The 23,856-nt window shown below is 39.9% G+C and overlaps 1 protein-coding gene across 5 annotated transcripts in view; it reads left to right on the forward strand.

The window, feature by feature from the left end:
- Tspan12 (tetraspanin 12) overlaps positions 1-21,866 on the forward strand; it is a 91,641-nt gene extending 69,775 nt beyond the window's left edge. For all 5 annotated transcript variants that reach the window (XM_037203496.1, XM_028873009.2, XM_037203497.1 and 2 more), the window contains 2 exons: positions 2,454-2,597; positions 21,544-21,866. In XM_037203496.1, coding sequence (XP_037059391.1) covers positions 2,454-2,597; positions 21,544-21,849 — 450 coding nt within the window. In that variant the 3' untranslated portion in view covers positions 21,850-21,866. The remainder of the gene's footprint in view (positions 1-2,453; positions 2,598-21,543) is intronic.
- Positions 21,867-23,856: the final 1,990 nt, after the last annotated feature.

The following is a 23,856-nucleotide window of genomic DNA, read 5'->3' on the forward strand; positions in this document are numbered from 1 at the left end:
AGGACTGCCATCGTTAAGTGTCACAGACTGGGTCACTTAAGACAAGTGTTTGTTCACTACTCTAGTGGGTAAAAGTTCAAGACTGGCAATATTGATGTCTTTTAAAGCCTCTCCCCTTGGATGATAGATGGCCTTTCCTCCGTGTCTTCTCATTGTCTTGACTTTATATGTGCCTGTGTTTGATTTTCCTCTTCCTATGAGGATGTTATTCATACCTAATTATGGCCCCTGGTGATGGCCTTATGTGAAATTAGTTACTCCGCTAATGGCTCTTTCGCCATAAACAGTCACATTCTGTGGCTCGAGGGCTAGAATTTGAACATGTAAATTTAGATCAAGAGAGACAACTCAGCCTAAGATGCTTTTCTTCCTCAATAAATCATAGACCAGAAAATTCCCTGGTCGCGCTTGAGCCCTAGAAGTCCCTCATTCACTGTTATCCTGTGCATGTGCCATACCTGAATGGATCTTGCATAATTCTTAGTGGCACTTACTAATATCCCCTTTAAAACCCCCATTTTAAAAATGTATCGATTTTAACACAGTCGTGCTTGTATAAGCTTTGGAGTCACAGTTGCTGCCGTACACTGTGTACCTATGATTTTGGAATGTGACTTCACCCAGCAAGGACTTCAGTTTATTTACATGTAAAATAACGATTCTATGGTACTTTGCACAGCTTGACATCATATCAGCTTGGAGTGGAGCACTCTTGGCAGGTAGTGGTAGAGCACAGACTAGCACTGGGGCAATACTGAGTTCATCTGGAGGAGGTCAGGAAGCCTCTGTACAGAACCACTGTCCTCTGTTGGACAGGCCAGACAATTGCAGAGAAGAGAGCGGATGTCAGTGGCTCCTCAACAATGTTGGCACAGAACACGGCACGTCTGTTATTTGGAAAAGCCATTGCTGTGGAAGTCTTCACTTCCTGACAAAGCCAGATAAATGGGCCACTCCACTGTGACTGGAGGTAGAGGGCTCCAAGCACTGCCCTATGATGTCAGCTCGAAAAGGCCTCGTGTCCCTAGGGAATTTGTGAGGGGAAAGGCTTTCTCTGGGTGAAAGGCTTTGAATACACTGACCACAAAATGCGATAGTTTGCAGCATTTGGAGTGGGGAGTCTTTGAATTATGTGTCCTATTTTTGGGATTCCCAATGCTTTGTGCCAGTGTGTGTGAGACATCAGATTAGTCCATCTGTGAAGTTTATGTTACACCTGCAGTGCTTAGGATGTGTCTTAGTTTGTGGTACACCCATGGTTTTAAAACAATACAGAAAATATTTTTAAAGTTTCTCAAAACTCTTAATATTAATGGCTCCCAGTGATTATCATTCAAAGTGCTTTTCAGATGCCTTTTTTTCTTTTTAAACCATAAGCTCTTTAAATCATAATCTGTTTAGGCATATGAGTGAAAACATACCAAGTACGTTGAACATTTTCCTCGCTTGCTGTTGCATGAGGAATTCAGAATTCTTCCAAGTTTCGGTTAATCTTTGAAATGGCACTGGATTGTGATATTTTGTGATTCAGTGTTAATCGTGAGCGCAGATTGGTCTCCTGGGCTATGTCATTTGCATAGCCATCACTCTTGGCAGGGTTCTTCTGCATTCTTCCTTCTGATTGCATAGAGGAGAACTTCTCTTTTATCCCAGGGCAAAGCTCTCCTCATCACATTTATTTTTTCTGATTGCAGTCTGCACCTGCCTTCAAGCAGTGTTTCTAAGCCTTCATCAAAGTTTTTAATAGTCTATGGTGGAGTACAACAAAAAGCAGTCTTCTTAAACATGGTCTAGAGAAAGGCAAGCTCACCTTCCTTAAGTCCAACTACATTCAAGCTAGGCACACTACCTTTTTTTCTGAGTTTATAATGATACAATAGGATAGTATATCAAGCACTCCATCATATTGGGTGATAATAAGTTGGACAAATTATTTACAAAATTTTTGCCTTGGTTAAGGAATCTGAGAGTTTGTGTTGGGGGCTTTGGTCATCAAATCTTTCCATAGAATTTGTGGATACTTTTATCACAATAGTTGAATTTGTTGAGAAGTAATGCCAGTGAATGAATAAGAAATAAAAACAATTAGCTGCTTTCTATTGACTAGGAGTTAATGATAACGAAAGTTCAGCTACTGAATTTGTAAGTATGTGTGTGAAGTCTATCATCCTTGTGATCATCCGCAGAAGATCCTCGAGCTGGAGAGTGAGACACAGATTTGCTTTTAGGTGGGGTGGGTATTGTTGTTCAGAACCGTTCCAATATGGGATGGTTACTTTGATAATCCTTGTTGATGTTTCTGTCGTCAAGATAGAATGCTTTACATAGCATTAGTTGATAAATGAGTTTAACTCTGAGTACACACACTTAAGAAATCTGCTCTCTCATCTCTCTCGAGTTAAACAAAAACTATTTTGTATAGTTCCTAAGTGTGGCTGGTAACTCTTTTTCAGTTTAAGTGTTGTGGAGTGGTGTACTTCACTGACTGGCTGGAAATGACAGAGATGGACTGGCCTCCAGATTCCTGCTGTGTTAGGGAATTCCCAGGATGCTCCAAGCAGGCCCACCAGGAAGATCTCAGTGACCTTTACCAAGAGGTAAGACTATGTACGGTCATCATATCATGAACAAACCTTCTCAAAAGAACTTTTAATGCTATTCTGATTAAATTTTCATTTTCTGGGTAAATCTTTAGGTCTGAAATTTTTCTCTGATATATACAGCAACAAGGAAACAATGTGAAAAAAATCACTAACCACATTTTAACAAAGGAGAGTGGGAAAGACCTAGTTCTGTTATTAATTGAATTTTATTTTATTATTTAAAAAATAACCCTTCCTGTTGATTAGATTTTACACTCTAATGCCTAGAGCCAATTTCTGTTGTGATCTAGGGCTCCTTTGAATGTAAACATGTGCAGATTATGTAGCTGACTGGATCTGTGGGAAGCCTGGGCTTTGCAGTTCCTGGGCGGACTCTATTTTAGGGCCCTTATGTTAGGGGAAAGAAAACTCGCCTGAGAAAAACCCTGTGTGCTGCTCTTTGGTTCCCCCTGCTGGTGATAACTGGTAACCTCAGTTTTGGTTTGCAGAAGCAGTTTTACATTAAATTAAATTAATCATTTGGTGCCAAAAAATTTACAGATTGTGTGTACTTCCAGGATTTATCCCAATCATCAGTTGCCCTTTCTTAGAAGTTTTTGTGTCCCTTCATATTTAGTGGTTTCACAATTAGTAATGGAGTATCATTCTCAAATTACAATATAAAGTTTTACTGTAAACTAGGCTAGAGAGATGGTTCCGTGGTTAAGAACACTTACTGCTCTTCCAGAGAACCCAGTTTCAGTTCCCAGCACCCACCTGGTGGCTCACAACCATCTGCTACTCCTTCTGACCCCCACAGGCTCCTGCACACACATGCATATGTTTAAATGCAGGCCTACACATATACACATGAGATTAAACAAATGAAAACAATTTAAAGTTTTACAATAGTCACTGGCTATGTGTGGTTATTTTCACTAAATTAAATCAAGTAATTAAATTAAGATTTTATTCCCTCGGTTGCCCTAAGCACAGTCCTGTCTGTGGATGTATTGGTCATGCAATCTTGGGACACCTCTGAACACTTTGGACTTATTTGGGGCTTAACATAAATACTTAGACTTTTTTTTTTTTCAGAGACAGGGTTTCTCTGTGTAGCTTTGTGCCTTTCCTGGAACTCTCTTTGTAGACCAGGCTGGCCTCAAACTCACAGAGATACACCTGCCCCTGCCTCCCGAATGCTGGGATTAAAGGCGTGCGCCACCACCGCCTGGCAAATACTTAGACTTTTTATACTACAATCAGAATATGTATTTATGTATCGTGTGTATCTATGATATGACTGTAACACTAAAACATCCGTGTGTGTGTGTGTGTGTGTGTGTGTGTGTTGTGTATATCTATGCAGGTGCACTCACTCACATGTGTGCATGCGGAGGCCAGAGGTTGATTTCACTTCTCTTCCTCCATTGCTCCACCTTCTTTTTGAAGTAGGGTCTCTCACCGAACCTGGAGCTTGCTGACTTGGCGAGGCTGATTGGCAAGCAAACCTCCGGCACCTGCCTGTCTCTGCTAGCCCAGTGCTGGGGCTGCAGAGATGGTGCTGCCATGTCCAGCATCTATGTAGGTGCTGGGGATTTGAACTCAGTTTCTAAGGTTTGCATAACAAATAAATACTTTACCCACTGAGCCCCCCTCCTCCCAGCCTCAGGACTTTCAAGATATATGCCTTGCATGCACTTTAGGAGAATATACTTTTTTTGCCACACAATATTGTACATTCACTTTATTTTAAGGCTGCCTACCAAAGTCAGTTGTGGAGATACATATTTTGTATTGCACGCTAATTGATTTGAATTAATTTCAACACAGTGCTGCAAGCTGAGTGGCCTCAACAACAGAAACAGGTTTGCAGTTCCACCAAGTAGAAATTCAAGATCACTATGCTTGCAAGGTCAGGTCAGATCCTGCCAAGGCCCGGGAGGAAGGGCATTGTGTGCCTCTCCCCAGCTTCTGGTTTTGCAGAAAAGTTGTCCTGACCTGTGTTTTCTCTTCACATGGTATTTTCCATGTGAGTTTCTGTCTCCAAATTTCCCTGGGAAGGTCACCTTGGAGCCCACTGCTCTGCAGTCTGGGTTTATCCTCACTTCATTACAGCTTCAACCATCCAGTTGTCATAAAATCACAGCCTGAACTGTGAAGAGAACAGATTAAATATAAATTTCTCGAGGACATAGTCTAACCTATAACAGGAATTGTTGTAACAATTGAGTAACTCAGCTTGTTTATTTTAAAAGATAATAAAAACATGTATTGCGATTCCAATTCCTTATATTACTGATAATATGGTGTTTTGGCTTTTATTGTTTTCAACATGTTATGATTAGATGTATTCAGCTTCAACGACACAAAGGATGCATCAGATACAGTTAACTGAACAAGACATCTTGAGCCAATGTTTCTAGGTCCCTCAGTGATTGTGCTCAGGTGAAAGTCGACTGCTCTGTTGTCTAGCGAACATTGTAGAACATGATAAAATGCAACCAAGCCATGCTTTTTCTATGCTTCAGAACAAAGGACTCAGCATTTCTGAGAGTGTTATACAGACAGTACTGTGGAGGTCTAAATGCACTGTTATTTACTGCTATCCATGAAAAGAACAGGGCTTACAACATGTATGTGTATAGACATGGGAAATGAACCCTATTAGTGTTCCTAGTGTCTATGTTACTCATTGGTTGGTTCTGAGAAACAGCGAATCAATTTTGAAAATGACTGGGCTCCAGCCCAGTGATGTGACTTGTGCCTTGATATTGATGGTTAGAACCATGGCAGAGATCCTAAGAGTACAGCACCATTGTGCTTCAAGCCTAGTGTGGTTAATCTCTCCTCCATTTTACTTTATTTAGCTTAAAATTGTTCATTTTTTAATTTGCTATAATTTTCTTCTTGTAAAACTCATATCCCCCCCCCCCCCCCCCCCCCCCCGCCGAGTGACTTAGATTATTTCTACTTCCTAATGGGATGCTTCCTTTTGGTGACTTGTTTTCAGGATGTCTAATGGAAAGATTGGAGGAAGCCTGGTTGTGGTCCTTGTGCATCCTGGTAACCCAGATTAATTTAAGTGTTTTCCTATTTTAATCAGAAGACTTTCAGTAGTCAGCTGGTATGAGCAGTTATAAATCAGTTTTGACACAGACCTCTAGCTAGCTTGTATTAGAACAATCTGCTTCTGCATTTTACAATTAACAACCGATGCTGATATTAGTAATGATAACAGTACACAGTTATATGCATAATTGACTTTCAAAAGTGGATCGTTTAGTAGCTTTATGGCTCAAGTACAATTAGGTCCATAATTAAGAAATAAGCATCCTGAGATCATCCAGCAGCAAAATGAGTGTTTAAAAGGAGAATGGGTGACTAAGAGCTGGGGGATTTGAGAGGATTCTTTTGAAGTTGAGAAAACTAAGGGAAAATATTTTAGACGTTTTCAAATATCTCAAAGTTCAAAATTCAGAACAGGAATGAGGCACACACAGTATTGCTCCAAGGGCCAGAAGTTACAGGAAGGAAATCTTGCATCAATGGAAGGAAGACCTTGCTCATCAACATCTGTCCAATCATGAGACAGGTTATCTTGTAAGATAGTGTCTCGTCATTGAAAATATTAAAGTCAAGGTCGGATGGCTGCGTCATTGGGTGCTGTAGAATGTGTTTTTAAATTAAGAGTGAATCTGTACTAGATAGACTTCAAGGTTCCTTTATCTCCCATATTCTGTGAGCTCAGAGATAAGTACTAGCTTTCTTCCTGTACTCTTTCTTCAGAAGTCTGAAATCAGGGAAATAAATCATTCTCAACCATCTGGTGGCCTGCCTGGTTCCCTGACCCAATAATATTTTATGACACATTTTGAAACCTGTGAAAAATGATAGGGCAGAAATATAGCAACAACTGCACATTTTTTTGAAATATCCTCACCAGAGGTGCGGTTAGGTTTGGCACACAAACCCTTGAATGTCCGTAATAAACGACATACACACTTGAATAAAATATGGGCTTAATAATGATACGTGTGACTATCTCTGACTTTTACTTTGATTTTGTATATTCATTTACCCAAAATATTTTGTGATTTTTTTGAGTTCTGCATGTAGTGTAGAGTGTAGTGGACAAAATTCTTCCTGATAGCTTAAAAGAGTAGTAATGTAGACGTAGACGTTTAGCAACAAGAAGAAAAAGACAGTTACAGAAAGATAAAACAAAAGGTGGTAGTAAACACTTTGAAGGCTTTGAACTCAGTAGTAGGGGGAGGCTTTATTGGTGAGGGTGCCTCTTTGGATAGCATGAGGCTATCATGACAGGTAGAATTTCAATTGAAACCAATTGGTGACAGGGACTTACTCAGCTGTGCAGAGTCTGTGAAGAGTATTTTTGTCTTAGGAAACTGCAAGTATCAACATTCAGGAGGCCTGGGCCAATGACCACTGGCTTCCTGGTATCCCATTCTTGGGAAGTGTCTATGTCACGTCCTCAAATGCAGGGTGTTAGACTTGGCCTCAGCCAAGCTTTAAACTCAGAGTTGAAGTTGGTGAAATTCAGCGTGTTCCACTTCGCCTTTCTCCCATTACAAATGTGCAATCGTTAGGCATGGCCTGGAGAAAACAAATAGAGAGGAGAAAATACATGAAGGATGTTAGAAAGTTCAACACAGCAGCGACTCCAGGGCTGCTGCCCATGGATGTGGGCTGTTCTTGGAAGAACTACACGTTACAGCATCAAACAAACTCACCTTCAGGATTTTGTGTGCATTCTGCTGATGAGCAGTAGTCATAGCTTTCATGGGCTCTTTGAGAGCTTTGTTTGGGGGAATAGCTGTAGTCCTTATCTCAGATGGGAAACAAACAGACCCTGCAAGGGAACCTGAAGGCTTTAGTGCTCAATCTCAAGAAAAATGTGTAAAGCTAAATAGGCTCAGAGCAGCTCTACTTCAAATGGACGCACTCAAAATGTAAAAGCAAAGAGGGACCAAAAACCAACCGAAATATGTCTAGAGACACATTTCTTTGTTTTGTAGTTAAAACAGAGACAGTTGTTAAGATATACCAACTACTTCTCAAGAAAAGTAGTGTTCTCAGTAATGTACATAATAAGGGCAGGGCAGAATGAGACCCTTCACGCAGCAGGGTGCTTTGGGGCCATTTTTCCTTTTAACCCTTAGACTTCCTATATTTCATGTGTTGGGTATGAATCCCAAATAATCAGTGATTTTTCTCTCAAGCAATTACATTGCTATAAACCATGTTTGACTTTAGATCAGTTGTTCCCAACCTGTGGGTCATGACCCTTTTTAGGGGTCAAACTACCCTTTCACAGGGTCACATATTGGATATCCTGTATATCATACAGTTCATAACAGTAGCAAAATTACAGTTACAGAGTGGCAACAAAAATAATTTTATTGTTGGGGGATCACCAAAATGTGAGGAACTGTATTATAGGGTCTTGGCCTTAGGAAGGTTGATAACCACTGCTTTACCTGGTAGTTTATTTCTTCTTCCACTACCATCAATGAGTAAAGGAAGTCAGAAAAGGCAGCAAGTGTGGAAGTGAAGGTATGCCCCCCTTTTCTGTTATTTGGCCTTCAGGACACAGCGAATCTAGACAAAGACTAGTGTGTACAGATCTTCAAATACAACATGGACTGGGGACCAGGGGCAGGGGCTTGGTTAAGGAGTGGGTGAGCATCAGTGAATGGAAAGTTACTGAAAGGAAACCTTAGGAGCAAGGGGCATTCGAGCTAAGAGGAGACAACAGAATTCTTGCTGATGGCAGACCAATGTGACCAGACTTTCACAAGGGGATCTGGGATGAAGGACGAGACACGAAGAATGGGGAACTCTAGGTAAATCAACAGAAGAATTCTTGCTAAAATTGGGGCATACAATGGGCATGGAGTAGTTGAAAGGAACTAAGAATAACCTAGAATTTGGTCATCTGTACTGTCTGAAGTCTTCTTACTCTCATCAGAGTATTGTATGATATGTGGGCTGAGTGTAATGAATTCACGCTGTTTATCATCACTGAGATGCTGTGTATTCTGTTCTTGATGTTTTTTTGTATTCTTCTGTACTCAAAGAATAATCATTATACATTCTCTTTTTTTTCTTCTGAGCAACATTCCTGCCTTCACTGCTGGTTGTTAATATCCCTCTCCTGTTAGCATTGTTGACCAAGTGTAATGATTAGTATTCTGTGTGTATGGAAACATTTTTCACGCATGACATCCTATTATAATTTTCCCTAGCATTTCTGAGCTGAGGTAGGAAATATAGCTAAGGTACAAAATGCTCTGGCAGGAAGTAAGTGTGGCATTTTGTAAAGATCTACCTACTGACGGGGCCAGTAGATTTTCACCTAGGTCACTCCATTCTTTGGTTGTGTGGGATTCTCCTCAGGACCAAGAAAGTCTTCACACATGATACTGATGAGAAATCAGGGGTGACAATTACTGACACATACAGAGAGGGGAAGGAGGAGGAGGTTAGGCCTTCAGGTGAGTTGGCCAAGTCATTAACAGAATAGTCACAACAGGGCCTAGAAAATGAAGTAAGAATTAGATCCTCTGGAAGGCGGGCCCAAAAAGGAGCCCGTACGGGATAGGCAATCCTTAGTCATTGCGCTCCAAATGTGCCATGGGAGGAACACATAGCATGGTGGTATCTCACGGGCTTTTCAGTCTAAAGGGTAAGTAGGTGTTATCCAAGCGAAGAAAGCATTTGATTGGCAGGTGGCAGAGAAGGCCATTTCCAGCTAAGCAGTGGTACAAAGTTAGAACTGACAGCAAGTGAAGAGAATGGCCTGTCACCGTGATGCACGGAGCAGGGGCTGGGTTATGAATAGCCCTGTATGTTCTAACACACAGATTTTATTCTCAAGTCTGTAATTGCCTAGTCAAAAGGCAAACGTGCTCACAAATTTAAGGCATTGCTATGAAAGGGAGGCTTAGGACAAAGTAGTCGTGGGATACTGATTTATAATAATGAATCTCCACTGCCAGATAAACACACAGAGAGCCCCCCTGCCCAGATGGTAAACGGCAGGCAGCTTTTCAGGCTCAGCGGTTATTTAGATGGAATTTCCCCAAGAAGTTTCTTTCTCGGGGTTCTTTGTATAGACTCAGAGATCTTCCCCCCTGCCTTTCTTCTGACTTCATTATCTCTTTCTAATGGCCAGCAGGATCAGGTTGACTCTGGCTTGGGGTGGTGCCTGTTTTATCAAAGCCCCTGCAGGACCAGTTTGGGTTGTTTGTGGCTGACGAGGGCCAGGGACTGGCTTTTATCTTCAGGCTTCACTTGATTTAATCTGGCCTGGAAATTGCAGTTTTGCTGCAGGTATACAAATGCATTGTTCTTTTCTTTGGCTGTCTTTCTTGACGTAGTCCAATTGCGAGTTTCCTGTTCCTTATTGACTGTTCAAAAAGACCACTTTCCTCCTCTGCTTTATTAATAGAGACTAGCAATGTTTGCCTGCAGAATGTAGTGCCATGAAAAAGCCTTTGTCCTGTTTTGGCCTGAGAAAGTATGTTTCACAGCAATAACTTTATATCTGTCCTAAACAATCATAATGATGGTGTTGTAAAGAGTGGGATGAGGCAGGGAATTAAGGTGCGAAGCCAGTCTTGAAGTAGGAAAGTTAGGTCAGAGACTGGTGGATAATTCATGTGATTGTAAGGGCTAGGATTCAGCATATGGCATTGAGAATGGGGTGGAGGGAACTGTTATGAAAGGCACTTAAAATCAAGAACAGAAAGGATGGGTGCAGAGCGTGCTAGCTTTGATTTGGACCCTGGATAGATGAAGCCTGTAGTGAGGAGGTGGGGCTGGTTAGGTTCTAACCGTATCGATGTGGAAATGCTGCATTTAAGACTATGGTTAGGTACAGGTTGATGCAGAAACCCAGGAGATAATATGGAGCTCAAGAGGCAGAATTCAGCTAGAGATGTGAATTTTGTGTGTGCCAATTACAGAAAGATTAGTTCAGTGGCTTGGATGAGGTAGGAGTTTGTTTCTCTTTCCTAGAGCAGCCAGCTAGTTTGAGCTGCCAGTCAGCTCTGAGGTCAAGTATGTTCAGGGGCCAGTGGTGATATAACCTTGTCATCTTAAGTACCTGTCTGTCAGAGGTACTCCTACTTTCTTCAAGGGCCCTGGGCAGAAGGAAAGGGTGCAAAGTGGGATCATATCCTATCATAGAAAGGTTTGTATGCATGTTGTGGTTTGGCTTCCCTTAGTCAAGGGCTGAAAGCTCTATGGGAAGCAAAGTACAATACTGTTTCCTCAACCAGCCAAAGGGTCATGGCTGACGCTGTTGAAAGACAGCTTAACACTCACTCAAGAGAACTTTTACACAAGAAGGTGCCTTGAGCAAGGAAAACCCGAACACCTAGAGGACATTGCTGCCTGAAATGAATGAATGAAGCATGGGGTAGTGGAGAAACATGTCCAAACAAAAGGGATATGAGCTAGTGATGGTCAACCAGAGAGGAAGGATGTCAGCAAGACCAGGTGCAGCGTCTTTCCTTTGTCCCTTTGTCATAGTCCCTGGCCCCCAAATGTGGGGCTGGACACCTGTCCCTGGACTTCCACAGGGAGGAGGAGATTAGAAAAGAAGTCCTTAGGTTTTATGGCTTGCTTCAGAGTACCAGAAGTCTAGTATCTGTACCTCGATTTGAGGGAAGAAAGGGGGGTGGACAGGGAAGAGGAGAGCAGGAGGAAGTCCTGAGACCTTGCTTCTGCAGTGGTTTTTCATGGTCAGCCTGAAACCCACTGTGACCTTGAGGGTAGGGTGTGTGCAAGCTCTGACAGACACACTGAGGTTTTCTAGAAGACTCGCCTATATGGTGTTGTGAGTAGGGGGTTGAGGGCATTGTCTCATTGAGGCCCCAAGACAATTCTCTCCGTACTATCAGCATTTTGTGGAAAAGTGGCCCAGGAAAAGATGAGTTGATTTGGCCTCAGGTTGTAAGGCTGTGAGTGACGAAGCTTGAGTCTGCTTGTTTCAGGAGCCCAGGCTGAGATTTCTCGGGTGTTGAATACATGATCAAGAGCAAGCTGAGTTCGTTAAAACTTCTCAAGTTCCTTGTCTGTTAGATAAGATATCAACAGTACAAAGATAAACAGAAATCCTCTGTACACCGCTTGGCATGTAACAAACACTTGGCATTTTCAGTGCGCAGTGGTAGCTAATGATGCCAATAACAGCGATTTATTAAAGGGCTTATTGAATTAAATAGCAAAAGTAGTGATCTGCAATCAGATTTTCAACTAGCTGTGCGGCCCTCATTTTGCTCAGACTGACAGAAACGCCTGCATTTTCTGGTTATGTGATTTTGTGCTAACGGAAGGTGGATTTTTCAGGTCAAGGATTTTGATATTCTGCGGTTTCTCCTTCCCCCCTTAGGTAGTTGGACAGCCAGGGTGGGCAGAGCACATTAGATGGGACCTACACATGACTCCTAGTGTGAGGCAGGCCTAGGACTGCTGGGGAAACACTCTTCTGCTGGGGAAACCTGGGTGTTCCTGTTGAGTTGTTAGACTCTAGTCTCTTTATATTTAGTTTTGAGAAAATTGCAAAATGTGCAGCAAAAGCAGTTTTTTTTTTATACACTTGATAATGTTGTCTTTATTCTGTGGACATTATGAAGATTCAGTGAGCTATGAGGCTCTGTCATGCATTCAAAAATAATAAAGTGCCTGGATAAACGTACTCTTTAGAGGTCATAAAGTTTTGTTTTAGTGCATGTTGTCAAAGTTTTTTCTTTAAGGAAGCAATTATTTCCATTCTGGGTTTAAGATTCTTAGTGATGAATTTTTGACCAACCTGTTTAACACCTATGAACTCATGAACTGATATCATTCAGTTCTTGGACGCTAAAAGAATGAAAGCTGAAGATTATATATGTGTACCTGATAATTACTACAGTCATTTCAAACTTGAGAGTCATGCTTATCATCAGAAATCAATTACAAAAATATCAATACTGTTATGCATGTATTGGTGCCTAGATCTTACTTATACTTCATCTTCATAACCCATTCAAGGCCTGCCTAGCTTTCTGATGTGGCCTGAGAATATTGAGTACTGAAAAGCCACGGGTGTTCTTCCAATTTTAGAAACTCATTTTGGAGATAGATCAGAGAATAATTTCAAGTGTATAATTTCCTCAAGTGAAATGAGGCATCCTGACGTGCCTTCAAATAGATGCCAGGAACTGTAGAGATTCATGTGTGTGTATTTTTTTCCCCGTATCATAAATGTAGCATTGTTATTTATGGTTAATAGTTGGCCAGAATTTTAATACAGCAGCAAGGAAAGTAGGTGAGCCAAGAAGTCTTATTCATACCTTTGAATTATCTGAGGTTATTAACATAGGGCTCTCACATGGCTTTATTCAAGATAAAAACGTATTCAAGTAAAATCAACTCAGAATATTTTATCTGCAAATAAGCAAATGAATGGAATTCAGTTATTTCCTATGGTGAATAAAAATGAAACCCATTTTTGTCTATCATTTCTATCTCTTACTCATAGAAGTTTGTGTCTACAACTACACATCTATGAACAGTGACAGATGCTGCAAGCAAACACTCCAGTTGTTTTGTTTAGAGCTAGGATCCCACTTTTCAACAATCCAGTTTTATGCTGGAAAACTACAAATTGATTTCAGTGGTTCAGAATAAGTTCAGGGTTGTGTTATGACTCGTGCTTGCACCAAGAAGAGTGGTGTAAGATGAAAACAGAATGCTAGAGCTATTTCTGTGACAAATTTAGACAAGGAAAGGAGAGGAAAATGACCACACATAAAGGAATGTTGGTTTGGAAAGTTCATCTGTTCATTTGACTTTAAGCACTTCTGGAAATGATTCACTGATGTCCAGCATAATATTTATTATGCTGCAAGATTGTTCCAAGTCATCCAAGAGGTGTTAAATTGTGTGCACCTTAGAGGAATTTGTGCTATTATTTATATGCTCATACCTTGTGCCTTTTATTAAATAAAGAATCTAATTTGGCATATAAGATGCAGTGTATTAATAATAATGAAATACAAATAGAATTGAAAAGTCAAGGTGAAAGGAAAGGGAAAAGAGAGGAGATGCGCTCAACATGAAGCTTACTGGTTGCTGTAGCTGAGTGTCTGGTTGCATCTGAGCTTCCTGACAGATCCTGCAAAGGATGTGTGCTTTTCTGCATAAGCCTGATGCTGGAAGAGATAATAGTTTCATTTCTCAAAGGGAGGAAAATTCTGAAGTACTGTTTTTCAGGTGGGATTTTATGTGTACAGCTTATAATTATACATAAATTATAATTTATGTATAAAAATATCTTCAAGATTATTTTCACCAGTTTAGAGATGGACTTTCCACAGGGTTTTTCAAAACCTCTCAACAAAATTCCTTAGTGGGACATAATTCATAGAAGCCCAATATTGCACATTGGCAGAGTTTGGTGATCTGGTTTGCTGGCACAAGGAGATGCCACTTTATTTTATTTCATTTGAATAATCCATAGATAATACTTCTAAGAAGCTCTTAATAGAGAAAATGTAATGTAATTTCATATGGGGCAAACTTAAGGACTAAATATTCTGTCATGTTTGAAGGGTGAACTTTGCAGACAAAATGATGAAGTGGTATGATAGACACACTGATTGAAAAGCAGAGGACTCCAGTAGGATCTCTTCTCTGATTAAACTATGTTCTCACCTCAAAATGGAGATCAAGTCTTTTCATGGCCTTCCGGTGTAGAGGGCAATCATACCCAGTCTAGTGGTACAACAATACAAACCCATGTTTGATAATCTGAGTGAGCCAAAAAGCCTATTTCTCACCTGGATCCAAACTTATTTATGATAGCCTTTGTTTTCTTAAAATTCTATTGCATTTTCTAGGGTTTTTTTGAAGCTGAGAAGCTTTGCCATTTTCAATGTAACATTGACAAATTCAGCATAATCCAGAAGAAGATCACTAGAGGACCTGGCGGTGGTGGCGCACGCCTTTCATTAATCACAGCCCTCTGGAGGCAGAGGCGGGAGGATCTTTATGAGTTTGAGACCAGCCTGGTCTACAGACTAGGACAGCTAGGACTACACAGTGAAACCTTGTCTTGAAAAACAAACAAATAATCAAGCAAAAATCACCACCACCACTGCCGCCGCCACTGCCACCAAAAGAACAAAAAAGATCATTAGGAGCTAGGCATATATTTTTGGAAAGCTAGAAGGAACTAGATACATGCATTATGGGGTAAAGTGTGGCAGCATTGGCCTTGTTGTATGGGAAGGAATGGGTTGAGCACAGAACGGGGACCAGCTCATACTGTTAAAAAGGTACTTCCGGTGCAGAAATGACAGGTAGGAGCTAGTTGTATGGGGGTACTTAGCTCGGTTGGAAGAGTGCTTATGTGGCATGCAGGAATCCTTGGATTTGGTCCCCAGCATCACATAAATCAGGTGTGGTAGCACACAGCTGTAGCCTCTGCACTCAGGAAGTAGCCATTCTTAGCCACATAGTGAACTAATTTGAGGCCAGTTTGGCATGTAGGAGACCCTGTCAGCAAGAGTAGGAGCTGTGTGGGTAAGAGTCACCAGTGAGACTGGGGAAATCCTCTTGTTAGATGTGCACCTTCATGATTCCTTTAAAAGAATTTTATGCTATGCATTCAAGCCTTTCTTCTTTCTTTGCATATCTTGTAATTATTTCTTTCTTTTCTCCTTTCCTCCCTCCCTCCCTCTCCTCCCTCCTTCCTTCCTACCTTCATTACCCTTCTCTTTACTTGTATCTTTCTTCCTTGCTTCCTTTTCGTCCTTCCAGCTAGGCATTTCACATAAGTTAAGAACCCCTCCACCCTATGCCATAAAAGTTTCTTGTGGTTGCCTGTTGACCTATTGAGTTTTCTACACTAATTATATGCTGTCTGTGTTATTCTTTGTTATGAATGGCCTTTGAAGTCTCTGCTCAGGTAGTTTGGAGTCAGTTAATGAATGAACAGGGATTTCCTTAGATGATTGGAGCTGGTAAATCTCCTAGCTTACTGAATCTACCAGGTTGAGCTGAATCCCCAGGGGAGTCTTTGCCCTAGAGGAGATGGGAATGGGAGGTGGGCTGCGGGGAAGGCGGGGGGGGGGAGCAGGAGGGTGGAGGACAAGGGAATCCGTGGCTGATATGTAAAATTAAATTGAATTAGAAAAGAAAAGAAAAGAAAATCTCTTAGCCTTTTCTCAAGGGTTCACAGACTCTCAAGGCCATTGAGAAATGAGATGTTAGGATCTTCTCAGGTCTTGACCAAGCTCATGTATAACCTTGGGCATATATGTAACTTTCTAGATCCTCAAAAATCGACAAGAACTCTTCCAATCACACCATGGAGTCATTATTCTCCAACTGCGATGTCTCCTAAGCATTTGTTTGGCTCCCCAAAATGTACAAATGTCAATCAACATCTCTAGCAGCCTCTGTGATCAGCAGACACTCTGTCTTTAGTGGACATTTCCAGGGCCAAGCTGATCCATTGGCTGAGCTCTAGGGTCACACAACAACAACCTAGAGTTTCAGAGAATCACCAGATTTGACAAATAATGGCAATTCTCATTAGGAATTAGGTTTTAAAAAGGCATCAACTCCATCCTGTTCTTCTGTGCCCAGCATCCACCATGGATGTAGGTAGACTGCTGGTTTTCAAGACTACTGCAGAGTTGGGGAGAAAGATGGAGCAGGGGACATCCAAATGCCACAAAGCTTTTTGCTCTTGTTGAAAGCCAGGTGCTTTCTGGAATAAATGCTGCTCAGATTGCTGCAAACCTTTGGCTGATTTCCAGAGTTCTGAAAAAGTTGAGTCTGACTGATTCTGCTCTGCTGTCATTGATTGTGTGAAAGACACTGCCCAGTAGTCTTACTGGGCCCACTTTGCTGATGTCACTAATTTTCAGCCATGCTTTAAAAAAAAATGACAAGGGAGCCTACTGACTTCCAAGATCCACCTCACTCTAGAACAGTCTATATTAACTAATGTATCTCATTCCCAATGCATCCTGGATAATACAATTTACTGTGCCTTTTAAAAGCTAAATTTGATGTTGGAAAATATCAGCACTAAGTTTCCGTAATGCCAAAATATGAAGCCCAACAGATTGTACTTGACCAACTTTTGTTACGCTTTACCTGAATATTTGAAAAAGAAATACTACCTCTCCTATGAGCTTTCTGTCAAATATGAATAATTCTAAAGGGAAGAGAGACTTGATGCAAAAATGAAAAATATATAGGCAAAATTTAAGTTCCAGAGACTATTGAAGGGGTAAAAATGAAATAATTGGTATATTGTAGTTCAAAGGATTGAGCCACCAGCATGGATATTTTCTGAATGCTTTGCTTTTTAAATACATTATTAACTATAGTCACTGTGTTACATAATAGATCCTTTGAACTTACTTTTCCCATTTAATTGAAAATTTGGATCCCTGAATGGTTCACCTTTCATTCTAAAACTTATTATTAACTAAATATTAGAATTTCCATGCTAATTTTTCATACACATTAAAGACTCATATTTATACCCCAATACTGGCAAGCAGGGACAAAGACCAGCCCACATCACCCAAGGCACTTTTATTTTCATTTCCTGAGACACTGATAGAATATGATACATATTTCTCAGTGATAAAGTTAAAGGAGGTATCTATCTACATTAACTTTCAATGTGTTTGACACTTCTGAATTTAAATGGTTTTGAAGTAACTTTTTCTAATTATATAAACTATTTGTCAGCTTGGTCAGGAGGCTAGCTAGTGGGCTAAGCTCCCAATAGCAGGTAGACATTTTGGATAGTAATTTCACTTTCCTGGAAAAATATTGACGACCCCTTTGGCTCTTGCAGGCAAAGGTTAAAACATCAGTATTTGTTGGTGAAATCATGCTATGTTTTTGGTATTTTCATAATCTTACAAGGTGTCATTTACTTTATATCTGCTGGCCATTCAATTCTCCATCTGCATTTAGTTTCTAATCCATAGGCTGATACAGAGATCAGAATTAGTATTCCCTTTGCTCTAGGTGTGTTCTAGACACAATTCTGAGTGTTTGTTATTTAATCTTCCCAATATCCCAAACAAGTGGCTCCTATTGTCTGTTTTAAGGTAAGAATACTGAAGCTTTATTCATTAATAATGGTACTACAGTGTTCCACATAAAGATTACACATGAACATTTTTAAAATGGTTAGGCTCCAATAGATACCTGAGTGGAACAGTTTAAAATGTTGTTGAACTTTGTTAAATTGTCTTGGTGATGAGTGTTTTGGTTTTCTACAGATTGCTTGTGCAGGTCAGTGTGTGTGCTCGCCTCTCTGACTGTGGTAAGAAAGCCAGAGACATGACTGCAAGTTGATGTTAAATGTTATAAACTCTTGAGAACTTTAAATTTACTTTTGGTAAGATGGATAACTCTTTGTTTTGTTTTTTTTTTCTTTAAAGTTTTTATTGCCAGGCAAAGGCAGTTATTGCAAAGTATCTGACTACTTTTATAGGGTTTCTTATTGCTTTGATGTGATTCATTATTGGAGTAAACTTACCAACTAGTATATTTGCAAATGGAAGAACTTCCCTCCACTAAGATATGTGAAATGATAACTGGTTCCGTGTTTAGTTCTCATAGTCATATGAATTCTTTGTGGACTCTGGTAAAGGAGACAAGGAAGCAGTAATTTAAACATTTATGAATTTCCTTGTGTTCAAGTGGCTGTCTTTATAGGATAAACACTAAGTCACTTTTACTGGAAACCAAAAGCTTTCAAGGTTTTTAAGATGTATTCTTAAATGATATCTCAGCTATTCACCTTAATTTAAAATTAAATTCCCTTTAGCAGAGTGTATTATTTCTGAGCCATGTGCTCACCATGGACCCAGGTCCTCAGAGACAAGACACTGGTTTCTCAAGAAGATGACGGTGCAGATATTAGTCACAGTACCATCTCTTCGTTTCTATACTCTATTTTTCTGTCGTGATTTTTTTCCTCCTTTTACTTTTATTCATGCATGAGTACTGTGTTTGCATCTCTTGCACCCCACATTCACCCTCCTTCAGCTCTTCCCATTCCCCTCTCCCCACTCTCTCTCAGCTTTGTGGCTTCTTCTTTAATTACTATGGTTATAATACTATATGTATGTATAAACACAACACAGTTGGTTCACTTAGTGTTAATCATCCTTACACATGTTTAGGGCTGACCACTTGGGGTTGGAGAGACTCTCAGAACCTGTCTCTGGAACACATGGATTCTCACTCTCTCTTAGAAGTCATTAATTGCTGATAGCTCTTCATCTAAGAGTAGGGTTTTATGAGATTTCTCTTGTCTGGGTTGGGATATCAACTGGTGTTGCAATTGTGCAGGTCTTTTAAGTCACCATTTTGTTGAGAATTCATGCATGCAGCTCCCTATAATAAATAGGTGACAAGTATCTTGCAGTTGACATTCTGGTCCTCTGAATCTTCAAATCTTTCTACCCCATCTTCTGAGATGTTTTCTGTGCTTTAGGTGTAGGGCTTGTGTTGTAGGCGCATCAGTGGGGGAAGAACACTCTACAGTTAATTGTCATCTGCACTGTGACCAGTTGTGGATTTCTGTAATGGTTTCTCCATGCTGCAAAAAGAACCTTTGGTGAGGGGTGAGAGCAAGTGAGGTCATGGGCCCTAGACAGCCTACAATTGTCACATTCCTAAATCAATGTGATTCGAAGTTGCTTTCTAAATACCTATCCCTATAGGACAGAGAGTAGTTCTCCTTCTGCTACTTTTGTGTCCCTTCCCCTTCCTTCCTGTTATACGATGCATATTCTTGTTAGATGCTTCTCATGAAACTAAGCACCACCAGTGACCTTGTAAACCTTTTTCTCAAGTCAAGTTATCTGTGACCTGTATGGGAACTTAATATGTATGCTTCAGATCCGTACCTGGTAGGACAGATGTTACATTGTGACAGTAACATCCCCATTCATTCCCTTTCTGCAGTATACAGAGCTAGTGAGGGACACAGCTCTACTCACTTGCAACAGCACGTTTGGAAGCAGACTGAGGAGATGCTTTTGATTTTTAGGGGAAAGGTATCTTATCAAGTGAGGCATTACTACAGCCCAGCAGCAAATAAATTAATAATAATAATAATAATAATAATAATAATAATAATAATAATAACAATTCATTGTTTTGAAATAATCTGGATAAATCTAGGTTGGAGTCAGCAGACTCTGCTAGCCTTGAGCTAAATCTGGCCTGGTGCATTTCTGTGCAAGGAACTTCATAGCAGCACCCACCTCCATTCATTAGCTACTGTCAGCATCTGCATTGCAATGGCAGAAATACAAAGTTGCGATATAGACCCTATAGACTGCAAAGCCTGAATACTCTCTAGCTAGTCCTTATCGTGTACACCAAGAACTTGCCAACTTTCTTTAGATCATAACTTCTTAAACTGGCTCGTGATCACACGTGGGGTGTTATAAAAGTGTTGGCAACAGTAAAAGATTTCTGAACGTGAAGTGACCAAAAGTGAATTCAAGATCAAACCTATAATGAAGCCAAGGTGTTTTTAACAGCATCTGTCCGTGTCACATCACAAGGGTCACTGCAGCTTTGGTTCCGGGTACACTTGTGTTTGTTCATTCCATATAGAGACAACAGCAATGCCTAAGACACTCAGCTCGGACATGTGACTATCATATACTACCAATTGCAGTGCTTTTAACTGTGAAAACAAAATTGAATGCTTTTATAGAAACAAGTGTGTAACTGTGAAAAATACTATTTTCCTACCATCATTCTGCACCATGTAAAAATTATACTAATATATCTTTAGATTATACTGTAGAAGAATTAAGCCTTTAAGATTGCTTTATTTGTTACTGATTTTAGTTTATTAAAAATTATAAAGTGAATGCTGACTAGGGATTAAAATAGAATTTCCAACAGTTTATTTCTGAAATGGACCTAAACATACTCCTGCCACTATGTATTTTATCCAAAACAGTATCCTTGGTATTGGAGATTAAATAAAATCATTGGTCAACTCTGAAGCATATGGTAGGATAAAACATAGCAATATGAAATGTTCAACCAAGATTCAATTCTTCATGTTAAAAACAAGTGCACCCATTTAATATTATGCAAATTTTCTTCAGCTTTTCATAAATGGTAAATTTATATGCATACTAAATTTTAAAAATATCTCTTTACTTATTTATTTGTGTATGTGTTTTGTGTGTGTGTCTGTGTGTTTGTGTGTGTCTGTGTCTGTCTGTCTGTCTGTCTGTCTGTATGCAGGAGTATTAGCCTGTGTTTAATTACAAAAACCAGAAGAGGGCATCTGGTGCCCTCCTCTGTTGCTCTATGTCTTTTAGACAGGGTCTCTCCCCAAATGTGGGCCCAGGCGGGAAACCCCATTAATCCTCCTGTCTCACTGTCTTGAACTTGGAGGTTCAGGCATGCACAAGACATCTGTCTTGTTTCATGGGTGCTTGCATCGAACGCTGGTCCTAATTGTGAAGCAAGCACTCTTAATAGCCGAGTTACCTCTCCAGTCCCAAAGAACTATTTTAAAATACATTTCTTTATGATTTATTATCAGTAAATATTTTATTGATATAGCTATTTTATAAACCTATATACCCAAGGTTATATTAAAATTCTCAAGTGAAAAGCACCTACCATTACAAAATATTTAATAAGTCTAGATGCTGGGTTTTATGTAAGTCTGTGTGTATGTAAAACAAAAAAAGGTTGGGCGGGATTTAGCTAAGTGGACTTTTCAAGGTACATACCACCCTCTATGGGTTGAAAATCACTAAGTTAAAATTCATAAACTTAACTGATTCAGATTATTTTTTTAAATCATTGTTTTTGACAGTGTAACACAGAAAACGTGAAATTGATTATGTTGCTTCTTTTACAGGGTTGTGGGAAGAAAATGTATTCTTTTTTGAGAGGAACCAAGCAATTGCAAGTGCTAAGGTTTCTGGGGATCTCCATTGGTGTGACACAAATCCTGGCCATGATTCTCACCATTACTCTGCTCTGGGCTCTGTATTATGATAGAAGGGAGCCTGGGGCAGACCAAATGCTGTCTCTGAAGAATGATACTTCTCAGCACCTGTCATGTCACTCAGTGGAACTGTTAAAACCAAGCCTTTCAAGGATCTTTGAGCATACGTCAATGGCAAACAGCTTCAATACACACTTTGAGATGGAAGAATTATGAAGAATGTCAAAAGGAAATCACAAACTTGTGGCACTAGTGAGTTTCAGTGTGCACAGTTATCTGTTTCAGAAAGTTTTAAACATTCTGCAAAATGATGTCTAAGCATATAATTTCCACTCTTTAAAACAAAGAAAGATTTGTAGTAGGCTTTCTTGGACTGCTAGCACCCAAATCATAACATGGAGACTTACTACTTATGAATGCTTGGCCTTATCTTATGCTTGTCCCACTAACTCTTATAACTTAGATTAACCTGTTTCTCTTCATCTATGTTTTGCCTCAGGGCCTCTTACCGTCCTTTCATTCTGTATGTCCTACTTTTCCTGCTTCCTCTGTGTCTGACTGGCTGGTGGCTGGGTGACTGACTGGCCCTGGGCATCTCCCTCTCTTTTCCTCTTGTTCTCTCTCAAGCCTTGATTCCTCCTCTAACTTATTCTCACTGCCCACCAGCCCTGCCTATCCTTTCTTTGCCCAGCTATTGGCTGTTCAGCCTTTTATTAGCCCAATCAGGTGCCTTAGGCAGGCAAAGCAACACGTCTTTACATTGTTAAACAAATGCAGCATTAACAAATGTAACACACCTTTACATAGTTAAAGTATTGTTCCACAGCAAAGGTTCCACATGCTAACACACAGACGATGATTGGTGCCCTTCAAAATGCTGAGGGTGGCGTTAACAACCACTGTATGCTTTTTGTGTGTTTTTTGAGCACAATGATGTTTTGAGGTGACACAGTTTGAGCAGCGTTTCTGCATCCATTCATGGAAATGAACCATTCATGGTGGCATTGGAGCTACTGTGAGGGTAACTAACTTCCTCTGGCTAGCCTATAAACTATCAGCTGACTGCTAACATAGGAATTTAGACAATACTAATGACCTTTATTACCTGATGATGTATTGTTTTGAGGATGATTCAATTATATATAAAAACCTTTTAAGATTGGTGACTACCTAAATACAATTTTTGTTGGTTACTAAAATAATCTTATTAATAACACTTGTAAGAGCTAACACATTGTCTTAAACTTATCAGGGATATATATATGTATATAAGTCTGTGCTGTGTCTGTATAATTCAGTAGATAACGATATTTGAAAATGATAAATTTGTCTTATATAGCACTATTACTTTTTGTCTTTCCCACCAACAGAGCTTTTAAATTCTGTCTTGGGTCTGTATTACATCCGTAACTGTTAATTTAAGTTCTTAACCACTAATTTTGGAAATTACCAGTGTGATACATAAGAATCATTGTAACTCTGGCTACAGGAAGTATTAACTACAAATTTATACATAGTTGATTCAGCAGAAATTCTGATGCTTTTTTCTCCCAAGTGAAGATTCTTCTTGATAATAAACACTTTGTCAAAGAGCTTATGTTTTTCTTTTGCAAAGTAGAAGCAACAGTCTTCAAGTTGATGCAGTTTTAAAGAGAAACAACATTATCTGCAGAGAGATGCTCATGGGAATCTCTGAATTAAGTGATAGATTAACTAGAGGGAACTTTTGCTTTATTTCACCAGTTAATACACTGTGGCAAATTACACAGAACATTAATTTTTTTTTTTTTTTGCAAAAGTAGAAGATATTTATTTGAAATGGGAAAAGTGCATTTTACTGTATTTTGTGTACTGTTTATTTCTTGGATTATGGAAAGAAAATTAATACAGGTGTCAATAAATATTTTCTAGAGCCTGATGGTTGTGTGTATTTATTTTCAAGACAAGGTCTCACTATGTAGTTCCGGACTGTGTGCACATTTTTGTATACAACAGACTTTTATCAGTGAAGAGACTAGCAAGGTGGGGCATGAGAATGGGAGGGGCAGACATGGGCAGAGGCCTGCATGATTGAAAATGGTGCAGCCCACAGTCCAAGGACATGTTCCTCCACCATACCACCACCATCTTCAGGGATGCCTGGAGTAGAGCATTGCATTTGGGTTGAAGTGCACCCTTGATGGCATCCTCAAGTGGTCACCTAAAGACCAACAACTATATAAG

Source organism: Peromyscus leucopus, chromosome 3, assembly GCF_004664715.2.
Source record: "Peromyscus leucopus breed LL Stock chromosome 3, UCI_PerLeu_2.1, whole genome shotgun sequence".
NCBI classification, from domain to species: Eukaryota; Metazoa; Chordata; class Mammalia; order Rodentia; family Cricetidae; genus Peromyscus; species Peromyscus leucopus.